At 37.3% G+C, this 21,517-nt stretch overlaps 1 protein-coding gene and 1 long non-coding RNA gene across 12 annotated transcripts in view; one reads left to right on the forward strand and one right to left on the reverse strand.

Moving 5' to 3' along the window:
* LOC126958673 (uncharacterized) overlaps positions 1–21,517 on the forward strand; it is a 38,392-nt gene that overhangs the window by 8,971 nt on the left and 7,904 nt on the right. For 2 of the 4 annotated variants that reach the window (XR_007727259.1, XR_007727261.1), the window contains exons 3-4: positions 11,905–14,297; positions 19,576–19,606. This is a non-coding gene — a long non-coding RNA (uncharacterized LOC126958673). The remainder of the gene's footprint in view (positions 1–11,904; positions 14,298–19,575; positions 19,607–21,517) is intronic. The other 2 variants (XR_007727260.1, XR_007727262.1) reach the window with 1 other exon arrangement.
* On the reverse strand, positions 1,747–13,793 carry CCDC196 (coiled-coil domain containing 196). Of its 8 annotated transcripts, XR_007727252.1 has the most exons (11): positions 13,697–13,793; positions 13,440–13,592; positions 12,036–12,132; positions 11,223–11,273; positions 9,462–9,539; positions 9,177–9,260; positions 8,596–8,655; positions 8,088–8,229; positions 3,395–3,481; positions 2,137–2,192; positions 1,926–1,947 (listed from the first exon to the last, which is right to left on the reverse strand). XR_007727252.1 is itself a non-coding variant. In XM_050797064.1 (10 exons), exons 1-10 carry the CDS (start codon positions 13,744–13,746, stop codon positions 1,828–1,830), a joined length of 894 nt encoding a protein of 297 aa, XP_050653021.1. In that variant the 5' UTR covers positions 13,747–13,793; the 3' UTR covers positions 1,747–1,827. The 8 variants fall into 8 exon arrangements, 7 of the variants coding, with proteins under 7 accessions (XP_050653021.1, XP_050653022.1, XP_050653023.1 ...); XM_050797064.1 differs by lacking the exon at positions 3,395–3,481 and having other exon boundaries at positions 1,747–1,947; positions 2,134–2,192; XM_050797065.1 differs by lacking the exon at positions 3,395–3,481 and having other exon boundaries at positions 1,756–1,947.

Consider the following 21,517-nt stretch of genomic DNA (forward strand, 5'->3'; position numbering starts at 1 on the left):
ACCTCAGTGTTTAAGAGCCCATTATTTTTGTGGTTAGGAGAGGAAAGATACAAGTTAGATTGGAATATGAACTGGCAGTATTAATACCTGGGCTCCGGTAACCAGCTCTGGCTCCAATTAACTGAAGGAATTTAGACACCTTTTCAATGTATCTGAACTCCAGTTTCCTTTTTTGGAAAGCAAAGGAAACTTTATAGTTATTTAAAGTTCCTTCTAATGCCAAAATTCTGTGATTTCTTGTAAACCTTTTCCAGTGCAAAAGTACATTTAAAAAATTCATCTTTAAAATGCGTCTTTAAAGATTTAAATTGACTTTGAGAAAAAGAAGATTTTGAATTGGCTGGCTCACTTTGCTTATTACCAGAAAGTATGAGGGATTCCTACAGATTATGAAGTGTTTTGTGACAAATCAACTCTTCTATACTGACATGAGATAGGAAATTAATGACAACTTAGAGGAGAAGAAAATATCTGAAGATCTCAGGAACTATGATATAATCCAGTGGTAATTTACACAAGGCAGGACATCAAGACACCTGGGACTTGGAAATTAACTTTCTGTGGCCTTCTACATGTCATTTACTGAGCCTCTTTAAAATACTACGCACTGTGTTAGGCAGTCAAATGAAAAGATAACGAGATAGAATACCGGGTTTCAAAGAGCTCACGACCTTGTGAGGAAGGTAGCTGGATAAATCAATAATTGCGATAGAATTCATTTAGTGCTATGACAAAAGTAAGAGAGCCTAGCAACAAGTCTCAAACCTGATTGTACATTAGAATTTCCTGAGAAGCTTTTAAAGCATACGGATGCTTTTGTCCTATCGCTCAGTTACCATAATTTAAATTATCTGGGGTGGGACCCAGTAGAATGCTATTTTTCAAAGCTCTTAAGGGGATTCCAGTACACAGCTAGGATTGAGAATTAGTGGGATAGAAGGGCAGCACATTCAGTCCTTAAGACAAACAGGCAATGGTCATAGCTACAGGATAGAAGTGTCTTTCCACTTTGTGCGTGGAGCTAATAGAACTCATGATACATGGGGAGAGAACTGTAAATATTAACAGTAATGTGGAGCTCAATGTGGAATGTATGAGAGAAGGGGTACATAGTGAAAAATGAGACAGAGAAGGTAGACAGGAGGCAGATCATTTATGGTCTGTGAAGGACCTTGGACTTCAGCAAGAAACCAGTAGGGGAGTGACATGATCTCATTTATGTTTTATAAAAGATAGCTTCAGTGGTACTGTGGAAGACGAATTAGAGGGATTGGAAGCAGGGAAACCAATTAAGAGGCTATAGTAATCCAGGCAGGAAGGAGGGCCTAGGGGAAAAAACAAAAACAAGTAAAAAACCACAGTGGTACTAGGAAGGTGGATGATACTCAAGGAATAGATAACAAGGTGGCAGAATCAACAGGGCATTTTGATGTTTTTGGTGAGAGAGTGAAAGAAGTCTGTGGTATGTAATTTTACTTATTTTGTGCCTACTTTTGCTCATTTCCCAGTGGTGGATCTGTCCACAATTACATACTTCAGAAGTGGAGGGGAGTTCCTTTTTATGGACTTAGTAAAAACATATTGTACAATGGGTTGAAATGTGGTCACTTCAAATCCAAAAGCTATCAAAATAATCAGAGGCTGTTTACAATCCCTAAATGACTACATTCCATACACGTTTAAGGCCAAACATCCAACATTTCCACCCAGATTGGTGGGGGGAGAGAGGGAAAACAGCACTAAAACAAAGGTTTGAGAGATTTTAATTAACACAAATGGCTATGCCTTGTCTTTAAATCTGTCCAAAGCAAATGGAGTGAAAGCCTGCTAATTCTTCAGTGCTTCATCTGACAGTGACCTCAGAAAAAAGAGCCTCCCTCCTGCATCATCAGGCTGACTTCCTTTAGTTCCTTGTTGTTCTGTGTAGATCTTTGCTCCCAGAATTCTCTAAGACAGGAAAAAACAGAGGAAAAAGGACAGCTAAAATATTGAGTACCCTAGCACCCACTTTGCAAATCTCCTAAAATATTAAATTAGAATATATGTTAAGCAATGCATTCCAAAAGTCTATACCCACTATCTATTCAAGCCCTTAAAATGATTTTTGGTTTGTTTAAAGAAAGTAGTTCTCACCACCTGGTGTTCATTTCTGCCAGTAGTCACTCTGTCCATAGTTGTAGTGCCCATAGTACCTAGGGGAAAACATTAGGAAAACAAGAGCTTCTTTTGAGGAGGGAAAAACAAAAAAACAAAAAACTAGTTTTGTTTTGTTTTGTATCACTGTGGGTATTAGCATTGATGTGAATTTTCTGTTTTTTTTTTTTTTTTTGAAAATAACTTTGTCAAACATTATTTAAGAAGTTGGAGTGGCAGACTATTTTTCTGTTAAGAGCTCATGTCCCACAGGGGGAAAATTCATTTAAGAATTATATGCAAGTAAATAAAAAAGTGGAATAATAAGTTATGTGTATATATACATACCCTCAGATAAACCAGATAGATATATTTCACAAAAATGGTCAATTGTAGATAGTGGAGAGTAAACAAAAGATAAAGGTGGGGGAAGAGAAAGAGGAAGCATAGAGAATGGCAGGCGTAGGGTGAGAAGGGGAAGGGAGGCAATGAAAAGGAGAAAAAGGGAGAATTATAGGGTGCTCAGTAGGACCCATAGTAAGTCTGTCCTAAATTAGAGTTGCCAGACTTAAATATGGGACTCCCAGTTAAATTTGAATTTTAATATAAACACCAAATAATGTTTCATATATCTCATGAAATATTTGGGACACACATACTACAAATTATTTGGTGAAATTCAAATTTAATAGGGTATCCTTTTTTTATTTGCTAAATATGATAACACTTTCCTAGACATACTGCTGCACTCCTGAGTGGGTGATGCCCACAAATTATGGAATTTGTTGTCACCCATTAAAATAATATTAATAAGGGTACAGTTTATTTTGTCAAGCTTCAAAATTTATATTTAGGGGGAAAAAAAAAGTTTTTCTCCCCCTGAATTTCTGTGAGGTCTTAAAGAAGTAAAAGAATGACTTAGTTTAGAAATTAACTTTATAACCTATTAATACCATAAACCTAACTTTGACATTCAAAAGGTTCATGTTGCCTCAAAGCTTGAAAAAGCCTGTACTTGAAAGCAACAGTACTACTTATCAAGGACCCGGATTTGAGCTAGCTGTGGTTTTCCGCCCCTGCCTTTCAGCATTTTAGCTTAACACTACTATTTTCCCTTCAGCAGCACCTGCTGAAGTATAGTTCAGCCATCAGGAAGAAAAATACTAAAGTGAAGTAAAGGTTAAAGCCAGGAAGAATGACTTGCTTTCAGAACAGAAGGAGTTAGAGAGTAAATAAGGTTTCAAGAGTATTCATTTCCCACCTCGCTGGGCTTTCATCTGCATTTATAAGTGTAGCATAATACTCACAACCAACCTTCAGGTTTTTCTCAGAAGACCTCAAGGAAATGCTAAGAGTTGGTGGGGATTGAGGGGAGGAGAGAAAAGAAAAGCTGTCAGAATCAAATGTCTTAACACAAGTTATATCATTGCTGAAGATAAACCTCTTCTTTAAACACCAGGAGATATGATGGGAAATTCAGTTGAATTTAGAGATTGCTTAGCGCCTGTGCTCTCTAAGATAGGTGACTGCCAAAGTCCACAAACTTGCTTTCTGGACTCTGTAGAAGTTAGGGAGGGCCTACAATACACCCTGAGTCAAATTATAATTTTACACTGGTGGGAAAGTAAATCCTTTCAAATGTCACCTGTCTCCAGAAAAATCAAAAGTAAAGACTTCACCGTAGGTGTAAACAGACTAAGTGATGCAGCATGCCAAAGATAACATGGATGATGGTAATGCCACATCCTGGGCATCAAGGGAATTCAAAAGTAGGGATTTGTTGATGTGTAACAAAATCAGTAATATTAGCACAGGATTGTATTTTGCCAGCTACACAGATCATACCACTGCAACTCAGCCAACCAGCACATAGGACAGTGGGAGGAGGAGTTCTTGGCTAAGGGTACTGAGGTAAACCCTTCCTCTACTTGGAAATGCTTAGAACAGAAGAGCCTGTACCCTGATTTATTGAGAGGTGTGTCCAAAATTATATTCTGCCCTTTCTCTAAGACAGGTTTGTGCAGTTCAATTCTTTTGAAACTAGAGAAGAAGGAACACTGTCCTATAACACTATTAAGTATACAAACTTCAAATAAACACCATCTTTTATTTTTCATTTTAGTGCCCCAATCACGTGACTTATCTGTGGTAGAAGGGAACACTATTCTACAAGGATTGTGGAGGAAGTGGGCAGTGACTTTTTTGAAATGGAGAGAACTGTAGTACAGGGAGTAAAATACTAGGTAAAAATTATGCAACAGAACACTGAGTTTAACATGGTCTAATCAAGGCTGCCAGTAATATACCTTGCTGCCAAAAGACCGTGTGATAAAACATCAAGAAATTTTTTCCTTTTTTCGTTTGATACATAAATGTGGCACCTTTTGTCCTGAGAGTAATAGAAGACGGATCTCTCCCACAGCATTTCATGGTTCCTGAATTACCACTCTGTGGACTTGAAGCCTGGATGTGGTTGGTGCCACCTACTGGGCTAAATGCAGAATTACCAATCTCCTGCTCAACAAATTAACCTTAGGGAGTATGATTCTTCACTGGGAAGATTATACATTATAAACAGATAATAAATTTGTATTCAAATTATAGCGTTTAGATCTAGAAGAGGCATGAAAAGTCACATACTTTTACACATCCATTTTGTAGCATAATCTAGCAAATAAGGATTGAATATGGAGCCAGAAGCCTGGCTTCTCTGAGCTTGTTTCTTGTTCTATAATACCTTTCATAGAGTCACTGTGACGGTTACACAAGATATTAAGTTGTTAACATACTCCATGTTAGTATTGTTTGTATTTTTAAAAACTGAAATTAAGTGACTTTCCCAAGTCATATAACTGGTGAGCCTTAGAGGAAGGCCTGCAACTCATGTATCTCGGTCTAAATTCATGCTTTTTTCCTTAAATTACAATTTGCCAAAATTTGATGATGAGATGATTTTAGGTGGCAATTGGGATAAGTTTCAGTGTTGGAACGTGGCATTAAATACTATAAATCACAGTGAGAAAATTATTGCCTTTTCAATTATTTCAAACTTGATGGCATCAAGGAGAAAGTTGCAGTTTGGTGCTGGCTTTCTTTAAAATTCTCTGTCTTTTTTTTTTTTTTTTTTTTTTTTTTTTTGGATATAAAGTCTTGCTCTGTCACCCAGGCTGGAGTGCAGTGGTGCGATCTCAGCTCACTGCAACCTCTGCCTCCCAGGTTCAAGCGATTCTCCTGCCTCAGCCTCCTGAGTATCTGGGACTATAGGCATGTGCCACCACACCTGGCTAATTTTTTGTATTTTCTTGTAGAGATGGGGTTTCACCATGTTAACCAGGATGGTCTTGATCTCCTGACCTCATGATCCACCTGCCTTGGCTTCCCAAAGTGCTAGGATTACAGGCATGAGCCACCGTGCCTGGCCAAAATTCTCTATGTCTTTCTAATCTCGCTTCCTATAGGAGATAAAATCTCAGGCTTATGTATTTTTCTAGAACATTAAAATCTTGTTTTTTTGTGTGTATTTATTATGAAGTTTACCTTCTATTATGGAAAACTATATTGATTCTTCATTTAAAGTAGTAATAAAACTTTTACTTTCAAGGAATGCATTTAGGAAACTAAAGAAATCAGTGTAAACAGCAAATAATAAATAATAGCCCCAGTGATACACAAAGTTGGAAAATACTACAACACCTACCATTAAGAAATTATTGCTGTTGGTATTAACTTCTTTACATAATTACTTTTAAAATCCTTTATGAAGAGAATATTTGTCTTCTTTTCAATAATCAAATACTAGAGGTGAAAAAAATAGGCCACATAACCAAAATATAGGACTCCATTAGATTTCAAATCCACTTGTGCTCAGACAAACCTATAGAGTTTGAATACGTGTGTTAAAAAATGAAACTGGGCCATAATTAGTGCTAAATGAATGCAGAATCAATATAACACACTGATCCATTGCCTGTGGCTACATTAATCTGTGGTAACTAAGCAGTATGATACCCTATCATTTAATTCTCCAGTAACATAAAAGGAAAGCAAAGAAAAGAAGGTGTGGATCTGTGGCTGTTCCAATTCAAAGTTGATTCAATGTTTTACATGCAAGGGGAAAAAATATCTCCTGAAACAATCAAGTTGAATGGAACCCTTATTTACTAATTTAGACTTAATTTGATTCTGGAGCTAAAAAGCTTTTGGCTCTTTACCCTATAGATCCCTTGAGATGACCTTCAGCTAATTTTGAATGAAGTAAAACAGGGACCTATCTGTCTTCCTCATAACCCTCTTCTCTATCTTTTAAATTTGTATCTTAATGATTTAATACTGCTTCTGGTTGCATTCCAGGTTTCTTTCCAATTTTATGCTGTCCGATTATTAGTAGAACATAAGTTGAAAGAAAAATATGCATGGAATACTGCCTGAAGGATAGTCAGTCCAGTCTTCTAGTTTTCTAAAATTTACCTGTGGATCAAGCCAGACCAGGGAGTCTTATGTACCTGAATCAAATCATCTTGAGTCAATTCATCACTTAAAAAAATTCAGATTAATATGTTTTTATCAGATTATGCCAAAGAACAGAGGAGAAACAACCTAGGAAATTTGGATTCTGAATTTATTTTGAAATATTGTTGAAGACATTGGTGACTATCATCACACAATGTCCTGCCCCCATTATATGGTCCTGGAGGAGAAATTTCTCTCAGATTTCAACACCAGGAAAAACTGTTTCTCCTGAGCAATTAATTGGTTTGTTGTTATTTCATGAGTTTTGCAAATCCATGTTTCTTTTTACTGGAAAATTCAGAACCAAATTTGTAGCCTACCTCTGCCAGCTGTACAGTACTCCCATTATGCATTCTTGTGTATTTGCCCAGCTTCAACTTATTTTCCCTTTTCTTTGATTTACTCATATATTTATTTAACCCTATGTGTTGACTGTGATTTTTATAAGCTGTTTAAGCCCTTTACAGAATAAGACTAAGAAATTAGAAACATACACACTGATACTAATAGAACATTGTCATCCCTTGGCCATGATTTCCCATTGCCTGTCCCTTTTAAAAAATGGAGTTCATATTCATAGATACGTGAAAATTTAAGAACCTTTTCCCTGTCCTCAGAGCCACCCCTATATTCTATTTTTTAATGAACTATATTATTTTCTCTAATATTGCCATAAATTCTGTGGGGAAATCGCTGAAACTCTCAGAGGGACAACTGGATGAAATTCACAACCATTGTCAGATGTCTGTCTCCTTGGCCGCCTACTTTGAAGTAGCGGAGTCTATTCCAGCCAGATTAATAAGATTAAACAATTCTAATTCCTAGAAAAGGGGATGAGGTGGAAAGGAAACATATTTTATTGAGTGCTAACTATGTATCAGCTACATATGCTAAGTATGTAATATATTACTTTATCTTTACAAAGGAAAACAATTCTCCCAGAGAGAATATTTGCCTTAGTACATAAGCTTCTGAGTCATAAAAGTCATGATAGGCCGGGCGCGGTGGCTCACACCTGTAATCCCAGCACTTTAGGAGGTAGAATGTGGGTGGATCACGAGGTCAGGAGTTCAAGACCAGCCTGGCCAACATGGTGAAACCCCGTCTTTACTAAAAATACAAAAATTAGCTGGGCATGGTGTTGCATGCCTGTAATCCCAGCTACTCGGGAGGCTGAGGCAGGAGAATTGCTTGAACTGGGACCCAGGGGGCAGAGGTAGCAGTGAGCCGAGGTCGCGCCACTGCACTCCAGCCTGGGCAACAGAGCAAGACTCTGTCTCAAAATAAATAAAGAAATAAAAATAATGAAAAAAATTGTTACTGTACTACTAACATTTAACTTACTATGTGCCAGGCATTATGTTGCTCACTTTACAAGTAAAAGTCTCCAATATAAAACAAACAAAACAAAACCTCAAACTGTGTACCTGGGATATTCTACCTACCTTGGGACCCAGGAAGATTTAAAAATGCTTGTATTGGCTCAGAATTCTGCTGCAAATACAGTGATAATTTCAGGTCATTGGCCTTCTGGTAGTTCTTCAAGGCTTCAATTCTCAGCTTAATCACTTTGCCATGAAAATCATTCTGAAAAGAACATTTTCCAAAACTACACATATAGGATTGGCTTCTCTGAATCCATTGTTACCTGAATCCTCTTTACTCAGAAGTTAAAAAGTAATTCCATCATGCTCAGTCTTTAAAAGTTGGGTAGAAAGTATTTGTTATTTTTCCCCATTTAGAATAGAACAAAATCAAGAACATAGGAAGAAATACCATTTATTCCAATTTCAGAGATAGGTCCCTTCAGCTATCTTTCTATGACACATTTGTTTTAGCAGGGCAATTGGTAATCTAGGATGTGGGGACTGGGCTTCACAATATGCAGCTAAAAGCCTTTGTATTATATGAATGAAATTGCATCCTATATCCAGCCTTGGAAGACCTTAGTACCTGAAGGATGTTGTTTTGTTCCTGATACTTGACCCATTCCATTTTCCTCTGTTGCTTTTCCTGGTGGAAGAAAGAGCCTCTGGGTGACAAAGTAAATTGAGATCAGAAATCAGTTTTCTCAATATGCTGCAAAAGCCTTATAGCAAAATTATAGTGTCACAATTTACTATTAAATTGACTTTAACTGCAGGATTCTCTTAATTGGCCTCAACTGTACAAGCCACCCTCTAAAAGCCAAATGAATAGAGTTATTTTCTGTTGGTGAGTTGTTTATGGGAAGATGAGATACAAACATAATACCTGAAAAACTGAATACATTTTCAAAGACAAATGAACAGGAGTTCTGACATCATTTAGCTGTTGCAGAGTTATCATTGTTGGTATAGCTTCTCTCACTTTTTCCTAATATGATTTCCCAGAAACTTGTGATATCACTCTGACTTAAATATAGTAACACAGGGGAACCAAATCTATAAAAATTGGTCCAAGAGCACACCATAGCTTGGGCAAATTACTGCAACATTAAAGATTTCTAATTTACTAGTTCTAAAAGCCACTACCATTCAGAATGGCTGTACTACCTTCCTTATATCCTTCACTTTCTCTGCAAATGATTTCTCCAGTTCACTCTCAGTCTTCCTAGGTGATGAGGGGGATTTGGGAGCCTGGGATGAAAGAAGAGAGCTAAAGGAGTAAGAGGTTCCAGGAAAGAAGTGCAATGTCTCAGCAGGTCATAAATCTAATAAACCCTAAAAACCCAGATCCTACCTATCTGCCTACCCAAATTAGCCCTGATTGTCAGCAGGCTGTTTCCAGCGGTGTGACATTGACGATCTTGAAATTTTAAGTACATGCAGTCCACTTGCCTTTCCATCCTGCAAGTCTGCCTTGTTTTTTATCTGTGGTGCTTTTTGTTGATCACTGAGTTCTTCTGCCTCGAATGTCTGTGGAAAGACATTTTGGCAAAGCTTTAAAGTAGTGGAAATTAAAGAGGGAAGTGGAAAACCAGTATGGGTCAAAGCTTTGGTTCCTGCCTGTCAGCAGCTTCTCAGGGCCTGGCATGAAAAGTGTACTACCAAAGGGAAGTCAGAATGTAGTGAGCCCTTCTTTCATTCGGTCCCTTGAGTGTACCTTATAGGAATGAAAACTATTAGCTGGACCCTTAGCCAGTCACTACCCTAAGCTACTTACTGCATTACTCTATTTATTTTCCTTACTGTACTACATTACAGACATTCTCATTTAATCTTCACAGTTCTTTGAGGACCATTTTTGTTTCCATATTATAGATGAGAAAACTGAGACTTGGAGAGGTTATTTGTTTAGGGTCACACAGCTAGGAAAGTACAGAGTTGGAATTTGAACCAGATCTTTCTGATTCTGAAGCCTGTGTTCTTGAACACTAGGCTTGCTGCTCTTCTCCATGTCTTCTTACTAAAATACGAGTAGCTAAAGTTGATCACGAGTTAAGTGTATGGATGTCCCTTTTGAGAGCTCTGTAGAAGCTGGATTTAGATAGAGGAATTGTGCTGGCACATTTCCTAATACAAGGACTCGAGAATCCAAGAACTAAAACTTCTAACAATTCATAGAACTAATTTGTAACTGCCCACAAGAACCTGGAGCACATCTCAATACGAGATGCAGGGCTTTAAGGTATTCTGATTATTTGTGGAAAAGTGAGATAAAAAAAAAAAAAGACAGAGATCCCACTATATACCTGTTTATATCACAAGACACAATCTACTCTTCTAGTTGCATAGTCTGTGAAGAAGCACTTGGGTCCCAAGGGATTAGTCTTGGACAAAGTCTTAGACAAGGAACAAAGGAATTCCCTGTCCCCTTCCCCCTACTCCCTGGCTCTGGTTTCCCAGCAAAAGGTCCTAATATTTTTATCTTAAACAATGCAGTGATTATTGTAAAATTATAGGGTCATTAGAATTAGGTATTCATTTGTTTATTCATTCAACTTACATTTATCGATTCTCTACTATGTTCCAAGCATTGTGCTAGGAGCTATAGATTCGGATAAAGCAATCAAGATACTGAAGGAGCTTGAGAAGATACAGAGGAGGCAGGGAAACAAGAAACAATTTAAAAAGTAATACTACAATAATAATAATAATTTTATATTATAAACAGTGCTATTGAGCACATGAGCAGAGTTATATAATAGAAAAGAGGAGAAAGATGCCCTACTTTACATGGAGAAACAAGGATGGCCTCTCTAAGGAGATGACATTTAAGCTGAGACCTGAAGGATGAGAATGAGCCAACTATGAGAAAATAGCATTACAGGCAGTAGGGAAGACGAGCAAAATCCTTGAGATAGGAAAAGGCTTGGCATAAAAAGTTGCATAGAAAGCAAGGGAAGGACATCTATGAGAGGAAACTGAAGAGTGGGCAAGAGCCAGATTATGCCACAATTAGTGGCTGTAAAGGTTTTTCATAAGAAGAGTAACATGCTTTGTTTTAAAAAGTTCATCTTGTCTAATGTGTAGAGAATGGATTGGAATGAGGCATGGTGGAAGCAAGGACATGAAACAATGATGGGGGCCAGAGGAAAGGGAGGTTCTTTGCATTGTGATCTGTAGGGCAATGCTTTCAATAGATCCTTAGAGGCACACCTTGTTCCATAGCATCTCCATTTCCTTCTGAAGCGTCTTGTTTTTCCTTTCCTGTTGGAGGGGGAAGAACCAAACAAACAGAAGCATGTATTTGTCCAGCCATTGAAGTGGGTTTGGAAGAAGTTACTAGATAATGGTGGGAAAGGGTCCAGGGACATAGTAAACCACAGAGGAAGGCAATGAATGGGTCTAACCCCAAATCCAGGTCTAACTCCAAATCCAACATAAGAGATGTTGTTGGTGGTGATGATGATGATGATGATGATGGTAAAAAAAAAATCCAAGTTATTTTTTAAGTAATAACTTTAATTATAATAATTGTGAGATAATATCTATAGAAATGAGTTCCTAACACTTAAGATGTTCTTATATGACCATTTCTTGGGGGCTTAGACCACTAATTTTAATTCTTAAGATCTTTTACATTGCTGATTAAAAGAAAATCTTATACGAATCCCACAGAGCAAACTATTTATTTTATTTTAGTTTGATAGGTGTTTTTCTATTCTTTATAGCAGATATTTTACTATTCTTTCTGAAACATGAAGAGTTAATATGGTCATATTCATTAACTCCCTAGATAAAAAGTTTTTAAAAAGTCAAAGAATAGAATTTTTGCTAGCTAGTCCTGTTCTTCCCAACATTCCATCTGACTCCCTTTAGGTCGCCCTGGACTTTCTAGATCAAGGAGATATGTGTGTTGGAGCATCGGATGCCAGAGGTGAGTACTCTGTCTTTCTCTCCACATCTGACACTGCAATGGAATTGATCCCTATTCAGGAGGCTGTTGCTGGAGTACCTCCAACTTCTTACCAGGTTCTGTTTCATCTCCTCTGCTTCCTTAAGGAGCTCCATGACCGAGGATTCCTCACACCCCTTCCCTGCCATGATCTGCCTCATGATCTGAAGACTAGAAGAAGGAGAGGCATCATAAAACATACATACCTCCTTAAGGGTAATACTGATGTTCTGCAACCAGTCAGAAAGTACTCTACCATGAAAGTTAGATGGGGACTGAAATCTCAGGAGTTATGGAAGCCCTTCTGGTAATAGAAGATCTCTATAACTAAGATGTTTCCATTTCTAATTGACATTTGCCTATCTATGTGCTCTAGAATGAATTCTGTGCTCTTTAATGCTTAAAACTTAGGTCTCCAAAAGCCAGGGAGAGTCCTTTCCACCCCCTCGGAAGAATGTTGCAGTGTGTGACTTTTGGGAGAAGAAGGGGTAATTCTACCCCCTCTTTAAGAAGAGGTTGAAGAACCTGCTGTCTTCTAGGATAAATCCCAGAGTTATTTCCTAACCCATCTCTGTCCTCTGTCCACTTTCTCCCACCTCCATGCTTATTCATATAAGAACATTTGAGTCTATTGGGGAAGTCACTGATATCCTTTCGCAGCCCCAGAGAATGCAAGCCATTCAACTAGAACAAAATCTGAATCAAAATCAAGTCTTTGTGAGAGAGAATATTCCTTAAAGGTATAAATTATTTTATGTTTGTGTTCTTGTACTTTTTTCTACCCAGTTCTAAGGAGAGAACACAATTCTAAGCCTTTGTGTTTCTTGCTCTGAGAGAAGTCTGTGTTGCTGAGTTGTAAGCAGCTGGTGCTTGACCACAACTTTCTGCCTGGGTTTTGTTCTCCAAAAATATGAGTCCTTTAAGATGCTTATGATAAGGATGTAGAATAAAGGTAGACTCACTGAGGTGAGATGTTCTGAGACTAGAAAGGAAACAGTGTAAGTACAGTGAGTGCTCTGGTAAAGGGTTAAGACTTCAGCTGCCTAGTATATTTAGAGAGGCCGTGCCTTAATTCAGAGGGCTCCTAGGCTTAGAAAATACCGCCATTCCACTGCTTGGCATAGAAAAAGCAGAGTTATTTATTCTAAAGTGATCATGCACAAGAAAGCATCTGTGTGACCGTGGTAAACTAATGCTATTAAAGGCCTTTCACTATTTCTTGGATGGGCAGCCTGGGGAGGAAGAGTTATAACTTGCCCCATGAAATAAGGGCTGAGTCATGTTTAATTTACTAAAAGAAAATAAAGAATTTGTTGTCACCCTGACTTGGTAGTTACAAATTCTTTGCCTACTACAGCTGAATTTCCAAACCTTTTAGTAATTGATAAAACAAAATTTGTAAGTAATTATTCCCAGTCCTATGGAGATTAAGTTCTCTAGCCTTTTTACCTCTAGGAATCCAGAATAAGAGCCCATACCTCCTTTGTTTTTCCTCCAAGTTAGACATTAACTTCTGGAATAAGAGGTTGTTTTTATCTTCTAGAGGTTTGAGCATCTCTAGCAGTTCCTGCTTCCTTAGCATTAAGTCCTCATTTAATTCCTTCAAGTAGTTGTCATCTATTTTAGAACTTCTGTGGGAAGAGGCACAATAATATCTGCCTTTAGCCTGGGTTGAGAGAGAGAGAGAGAAAGAGAGACCCTCTTTTCTATTTAGCATCTTCCGTCAAAGACTCACCTTATTTTTGAGGGCAGGTAAGATCCTGGAGAGTTTGCACCACTTGTCATCTTGAAGGGTAACTTCTAAGAATAAAGAGGCCTTCCTGAAAATATGTGCCTTTTTTCCTATCCAGTTAAGTCATCATTTTTGTGCTGCTGTTCTTGAAACTCCTGCTGCAGTGGACTGATCTTAGCTACAGCGAGGTCACAATGGCCCTAATACCACATAATCAACAAGTCTTTAAAGTAATTTCAACATCAATGGCAATTTGTTGACTGGAAATACTAACTACATCTGATCAGTTCTTGCCTTAGATCTAGCCAAATGACAAAGTTTTATTCTGAAGTCTTTGAATGAATGGGATGGAATCACATCATATCTACATTATGGAATTCCTTTTGTGTTAGAAAATGTTGGACTGTCAAAAACAACTCATCAACACCTTCTTTCATGGCAACAAACCTCTGTGAAATGCCACTATCTGTAAAGCACAGTGACAGATTCTGCAAGTAAAGAAAAGATAAAGACACAGCATCTACCTTTTGGGGGCCTCAGGAGGAAGAAGGAATACTTCTAAGAGACTTTTTTAAAAAAAAGAGGTCAAACTGGCAAATACAAGGTATGGATATAATAGAATAATATAATATATGAGCCACTGTCATTATTTTTCAGTCTCTAAAACTTGATATTACATAATGGCAGGTAAAAGAATACTGGACATGTAGCAAGAGGATTTAATTTGTGAAAGATTCATATCATCAGTATGTCCTTCCATAACCACACGCTTTCCTGAAAGATTGTATAATAATTCTAGCCTCCCTTCAGGATTTTCTGGTTCTGCTTCTATTTTCTTCTTTATTATAATCACATTTCTTTTGGACCTTAAGATATCTTGTCTTCATCTATGTCACTTATTGGAAGATAATCCAGTTATACATTTGTGTTTTTCATGCCCTTTAAACACAGTTTTAGAGCAGAATTTTTAGTGAAGGTCTCAAAGTGAGTTAAGTCATGTCAATGTCAAGTATTAACTGAACACTTCCAGCCATTTTCTAGGGGTATTCTCCAAAGTAACTTAAACCTTTTGTCTTGTGGGAAACATTAAAGGGAGAGTATTGTAATGGAAATAACACAAGATTTAGTTTATCAGACTTTGGTTTGGATCTCAGCTTCACTGTGCGTAGTGGGCTGCTTGTGAGCAAGTTACTAAATTTTCTGAGTCTTAGTTTCTGCTTTTGTAAAATTGAGAATGGTAATATTGACCTGAGAGGTTCGTTGGGAGTATGAAATGTAATATTATATACAGAGCTTGGTTCATGTTAGGTGTTCCCATTTTAGTGAGTTTGTGTTTATTTGGTTTGGGTTTAGGATTGCTAAATGCCTCAATTAAGTGGTCAGATACAGAAAGGGTGATTTATATAAGGCTAATGAAACTTAAACTTTAGAGCCCTTTATTTTCACAGACCTCTTCCAAAGGCCCTGAACCTCATTTTATATTCATAATTTTGTATTTTCTTTTGGAAAGACAGATCTCTCCAAATTATGTGTTTTAGGGGCCCACAAAACAAAGATCTGCTTCTGGTTAGATAGGATACATAGCTCTCCTAAGTATCCTGTACATCAAAACTTCTTTGGTAGTCTCTACACATACTTCTCTTTTTTTTTGAGACAGAGTATTGCTCTGTTAGTGCACTGGCACAGTCTCAGCTCACTTCTACCTCCACCTACCGAGTTCAAGCAATTCTTGTGCCTCAGCCTCCCAAGTAGCTGGGATTACAGGTGTGCACCATCACACCCAGCTAATAATAATGTATTTTTAATAGAAATGGGGTTTCACCTTTTTAGCCAGGCTGGTCTTGAACTCCTGACCTCAAATGATCCACCTACTTCGGCCTCCCAAAATGCCTGGATTATAGGTGTGAGCCACCATGCCTGGCCTACAAATACCTTTACAACATATATATGTCACTTGTAAGTTTTGTATGATACGTGGTGTAATATGATGTTAAATTAGGACAGCCATATCAAATCATACATAATTCACATTGGTTGCCCTGGGAATTTCCATGAAAAGTTTGGATTGAATGAGGGTGAGAAAACTCCTCGCAGTTAAAAAAAAAAACTGGCTGGATGAATTATCATTAGTAGCATTAGTAGCATCTTTGACTGCATATGTGACAGGTGGCAGCAAATAGTAGAGGACAAAAATGGCATTGATCGCTAAAGTATTGCCTCTAAATTTCATGTTGTGACACTTGGTTGGCAGAACTGTGATAGAATTTTGAAACATTTAATGGGCAGGTAGCATCCCAACTTACCTTCATTTCTGTTCTTGATTATGAATGATTATGAATGATTCAAAGAGGAAGAGCACTTTTTTTTTTTTCTGAGACAGTTTTGTTCTTGTTGCCCAGGCTGGAGGGCAATGGTACGATCTCGGCTCACTGCAACCTCCGCCTCCCAGTTTCAAGTGATTCTCCTGCCTCAGCCTCCCAAGTAGCTGGGATTTCAGGCATGAGCCCCTATACCAGACCAACACTTGCTATTTTGATGTGCTGTTTTCTATAGCCAATCAGCAGCTTTTGTTTCCTGACATTCCAAAGCCCGTTTGTTAACTTGCAATATTAATTCCTAGGAGAATATTTGCCTTGTAATAATGTGTATAGAGTTTGTAGTGAATAGCTTAGAAACCAATGAACAGTATTAGGGGATAATTGATGCATGATAATGATCCCCTGGAACAGGGGGAAGGGCACATTAAGATGTAGATGACCATTAGAAGTGGGAGGAAGGGAAATTGAATACAAATTTTTTCTGATGTAGAAAGTTAGGTCGTCTCTTGATTGAGGAGGTATAGCAGGAAACCTCAGAAGAGTAATGACATGAGATTTGGAAGAGCACCTGAGCACTGGAAAAGGAAGCCAACCAGGTAGGAATAAAAGGATTGCCAAGTAGTGCAAAGGGTCAAGGTGAATTTGGAAATTGCAGATTTGGCATGGCATGAATCAGCAGTTACACAATTTTCTCCAGCAGTACTTGGCAAACTAGAAGCAATAGTAGAGAGAACCAGATGGTTGTTTGATTCTGAGCTGGGGCTTGGCAGAATAGATAAGCAGAAGTTCAAGGGAGCACTGAGAGTGCTGGTGAGAGTATCCATCAAAAGGTTGATCATAGTGTTCAAGCTGAGCAGGGAAGAAGAGGGTGGCTAAGAGAGGGAAAAACAGACCAGGGTCTGATATTGTGGCCTGTGGGGGTGAAAGAACAAAGGTTACGGTCAAATAACATAGTTCCTATGAAATAACTCATGGAAACTCATCACTGTTTAGGTATATTATAGGAACACTTCATAATTTTTTTCTGCAGTAAATTTTCTATCTGTTGCTTCCCGTCACAGCATAATATTCACTGAAATTCATGTGGTCTCTTAAAATAGGCCTTATAACAAACTAGTCACAATGACCTCATCCAACACTATAGCATTTGACTTTCGTATCTGTTGAGAAAACGTGTGGTTGCTCTACAATTAGAGAACTTGGAGCAATACCATTTTAGTGTTAGTTTTGCCAGTGGAAAATCAGATTAGTCTAATTAAGCCAGGTCTCCAAGAGTAGAGGCAATTATTTTCATATTAAACAAAATACAACGAAAAAGGAGATGCTTTCCTATCCTCAGCTTTGTTTGTGGCAACAAAATTACAGAATTCCTCAGGGAGAAAACATGAGGACCTTCTGGTCCTGTCTGACCCAGAGCCAGTTCAACCCTTTGGGGAATTATAAGAATTTCATTAAAATAAGGAGAGAAGGACTGGCAAAATCCTAACAGCAAGCCTTGTTGGCTCTTAAAGATCTCCCACATCTTTCTGTGCTGTTTGTTATGAATACCTTGTTGGCTCCTTCTCCTTAGCTCTTGCTATAGCTATCTCAAGTCAGGCTATGCCTACATTTAGATTAAATCCAGGGAGTTGAGAAGATTGAGATAAATGTTTGGACACTTTAATTTTCTGTAATATTATTGAAGTCTTTTTGAAAGTAATTCATTCTCTCAATGTGTTCAGATACATTGCACAGTGGTCTTCAAACAGGTTTGTGAACTTTCCTCAAGACTTTTTGAGAAATGTGGAAGCAAGAATAGTTTTTAGAAAAGCTTTTCTGAGATCCTCAATTTCCACAAATATTCTTTACTAAAGTGAATCTGCCTGAGAATGTCCCTTGGCCTCTTTTCCCACCTCCCATTTTCCAATCATGCTTCATCCACTTGTTAAAAGAATGGAATACCTTTCAACCATCTGGAATCTTACTTGGGGTTAGTTTAATGCCCTAGAGGCTTTTACACATCCCTTTTACACATCTAGAGCATTAAACTAATCATATTTCAAAATGTTGATGCTGGGGTTAGAGACAGTAAATGGCTATTAATGACTGGATTACAAATTCTTTTGCAGGTTACGTGATTTCCAATTCTTTGCTATTAACAAAATTGAAGGAAGACCTAATAAAATTGTCAGCTTCAACTTAATAAAATTAAATTTTGATGATAAATTATCTATGATTCTGGGTTTATAATTCAGAAGAAGTTCAAAGATTTGAGTAACATTGCTATAACAAAACACTTTCCTTTCCCATCTCCATATTTGTGTAAACACTCAGTATTATATGTAAAGCAAAGCATATGAACAAAATTGATGCTTAAGCTTGTCTTATTCTAGTAATCAATAATATTCACCAGTGAATATGTGAACTAACCAGGGGACAAACCAGCCTATCCATCAAATTAATAGAAGCACTTTCCAAAAATTATTATAATTAAAAATTAGCTATGAAATATATATAATATGTATGTTTTGGTTAATTGTATACTAATAACAATTATAATGCTAACTTAGTTCTGAAGAAATGTTAATACAGTCTTAATGTCACAAGAACTAAAACAACAAAATTTCAATGTACATATTTTGCAGAGAAGCATGATGGGATGTTAAAAAAGACTTTAAAGCATAAGATACATTGCATTAGAATAAATTTCTGTGGGGAAAGTGTAATGGAAACATAAGTTCAAGGAGAAAATGTAAACTTTGTAGAATAGTTTTTCATATATTTACATTTCATTGAGTATGAGTATTTAAGACTCACTGGATACATTTTAAGGTGATAGATAAGACTTATTTGAAAATATCAATATTATAATAAACCAGAAATTACATGTTTTGCAACTGTATAAAATTAGAATAAAAAAATTGAGATGGCAACTTGAATGTGACACCGTACTTAGTTTTTCAAAATTATTTTATAACACACAAGCAAAAAAAATCTGAAGACCACTGCTCTGGGACAGAGGTTTTGTCTCTGATGGGATTTAAGAATCACGTGGGAAGCCTGGAAAAGCTGCATCTCTTCTGGGTTATCCGCTAGAGATTCCTACTCTGTAGCTATGGAGAATGTGAGGTTTTAACAAGCACCCCCTAATCCCTGGTGGTTCTGATGCAGGATCTGTGGAGCTATGATTGAGAATTACTGCTTCAAGGTTTCTTCTCTGATCACAGTGTATCAGCAAACAACTGCTTAACTTGAATTTTTTTTTTTTTTTTTTTTTGAGTGGGAGTGGGGGCATCTGTAGAACTTACCTCCTCTGAGTCACATTTTGTGTCACACCTTCACCTTTCATTTGGGATACCCTGAGTAAGTTTTATGAAATCATTCCTGCATTTGTAAAGAAAATTATTTAAGATGTCTTTCCATGACCAGCTCTCGCCAGCTGCCACTACTGTCCACATACCATACATTTCTTTCAGAATTAGATACTAAAGAAAATGTTGCTTCTTTGGGAAAATATTGGCATGTGTTTTTCCTTAGGGACAAATCAGTAAACTGGTTTTGTTTTTATTTTCTTTTGGTATGCAGGGGATCTCAGAGCAACTTTGTGACCAGACATGTGAGTCCCAACCCGTTTATGACTTTCTAATCTAATTAATATTTTTCTTGCGCCTGATTTTTTAATTAGTTTTTTCTTATTTTCATAAATCTCCTAAATCCTTTGTAGAGAAGTATAAATAAGTAAACAAATGAGCAAAAATAATTCTCTGTATATATTTTTAAGACGTATGGAATACAATAGATTGGAACGAAAAATATATTCTACTTTGTGTGTGTGTGTGTGTGTGTGTGTGTATGTAAAGAAAGTTTGCTTCTGGAAGTAGAGTAGAGTAGATTTTTGAGATTTACTATTATATTTTGGGTGCAGTCAGCTAATAAGGTATATTGGGGTTTTAGGTACACATCTGGGTAAGGGGATGTGGGACAGACTAGACAGGCTTGGGGAATAGCTGGATGCCCAGGCTTCAGTTCCATCAGGGAAGAGTAGCACATAGCAAATAAGAAAAGGAAGTAGAATCTATTAATGTGGAGCAATCCAAGTCAATAGGGCTTCCTAGCCCACAGAATTCCTTTTAAAGGAGGTCCAGATCCCATAGGCTGTTGGCCATGAAGTTGCCAATATTCCTTCAAATATTCCTTAAATCTTTTAAGAGCCTTTCAAAATAATATTTGGTAGAGAGTAGAGAAGCTGAATCGTTGACTTGTCCTACATTTTTTGAATCCTATTATGTGTTCTAGACCTGCGTAGCCCCAAGATTACAAAGTCAAATGAGACAAACAAGACATAATTCTTGCTCTTAGGACTTTTTAGGCTTAGATCAGAATCCTGTGAGGGCTACTAGTCTCCTTTTGTAAATTAGAAAAAGATATCCCCTCTAGGCAAATCCCCTCTAAGCAAAATTAGGCAATGATTTCCCCTCTAAGGCTCCTCCTGAGGGAGCTTAGAGGAGGTATCTTCCTTACCTGATGAAGGAAGCCCCCACTTCCTTCTTAGTGAGAGTGTTCTTATCAGGTAACCACTAGCACAGCCACATGCCTGCTAGATGTCTTAAATGAGAGAAGCTGGCGAAGTGGGAGTGCTAAGTGCAAGCACTGAGCCCATTGCAACAGGGACTGTGCAGTGCTAGAGGAGGGCAGAGGCCTTGTCTACAGTGGGATGTGGGGATGGGGAATCAGCTCCAACTGAAAATGTAGAGATGTAATACTGACAGCTCCTGATGATTTTCAAGAGAAGCTGGAAATGTGAATTTTTTGTGACTTTTGACTTTTAAATATTGTGTAGAGTAAATACATGCTTGGAGGCTGCACCTGGCCTTCAGGCTGTCATTTTGGATACTCAAGTCAAGGTAAATCTATCAGTGTTTTTCTGTGCTAAGTTTTTATTTTTTTGCAATGAAATAATTATTTTTAAAGAAGGCATTTAAATCCAGATAATTCAAGGAGTGTTTTGCTTAAATTATATGAAATGCCAATTTGATCTTATTACCTAATTTGATAGATTTAGATTCAGTATGTCAGAGAGTAAATGACAGAAGTAACACTTTTAAAATAAAATGAGAAATAAAACCCAAAAGAACAAATATTCTTGACAACTATGATTAGGCATTATAGGGGACATAGAAAAGTACTAAATAGATAAAATATAAAATTTGTAAAGGGCTGGGTTATATAATACATCTCAAATTAGATAATCTAGTCATATTCTACAGCCAAAATAAAAAGTAGTCTCCATAGTCTAAACTGAGCAAAAATTCTCTAGTTCTGCGTTAGCTATTCATACAGGCTCATGTGCCACCTCTACTGAAATGATTGAACAACCTAAAGTATGCCACTGGTATAATTTTCTTAATTTAACAATAACCATCTATAATATTAGGCACTACAAAATAAAAATGACCAAATTTTGTACCCTTGCCCCATATGTTGCTTCAATAATGACATTTGTCATATTAGGCCTTTTTTCTGTATA

The sequence above is a fragment of the Macaca thibetana genome, chromosome 7 (genome assembly GCF_024542745.1).
Source record: "Macaca thibetana thibetana isolate TM-01 chromosome 7, ASM2454274v1, whole genome shotgun sequence".
Taxonomy (NCBI): domain Eukaryota; kingdom Metazoa; phylum Chordata; class Mammalia; order Primates; family Cercopithecidae; genus Macaca; species Macaca thibetana.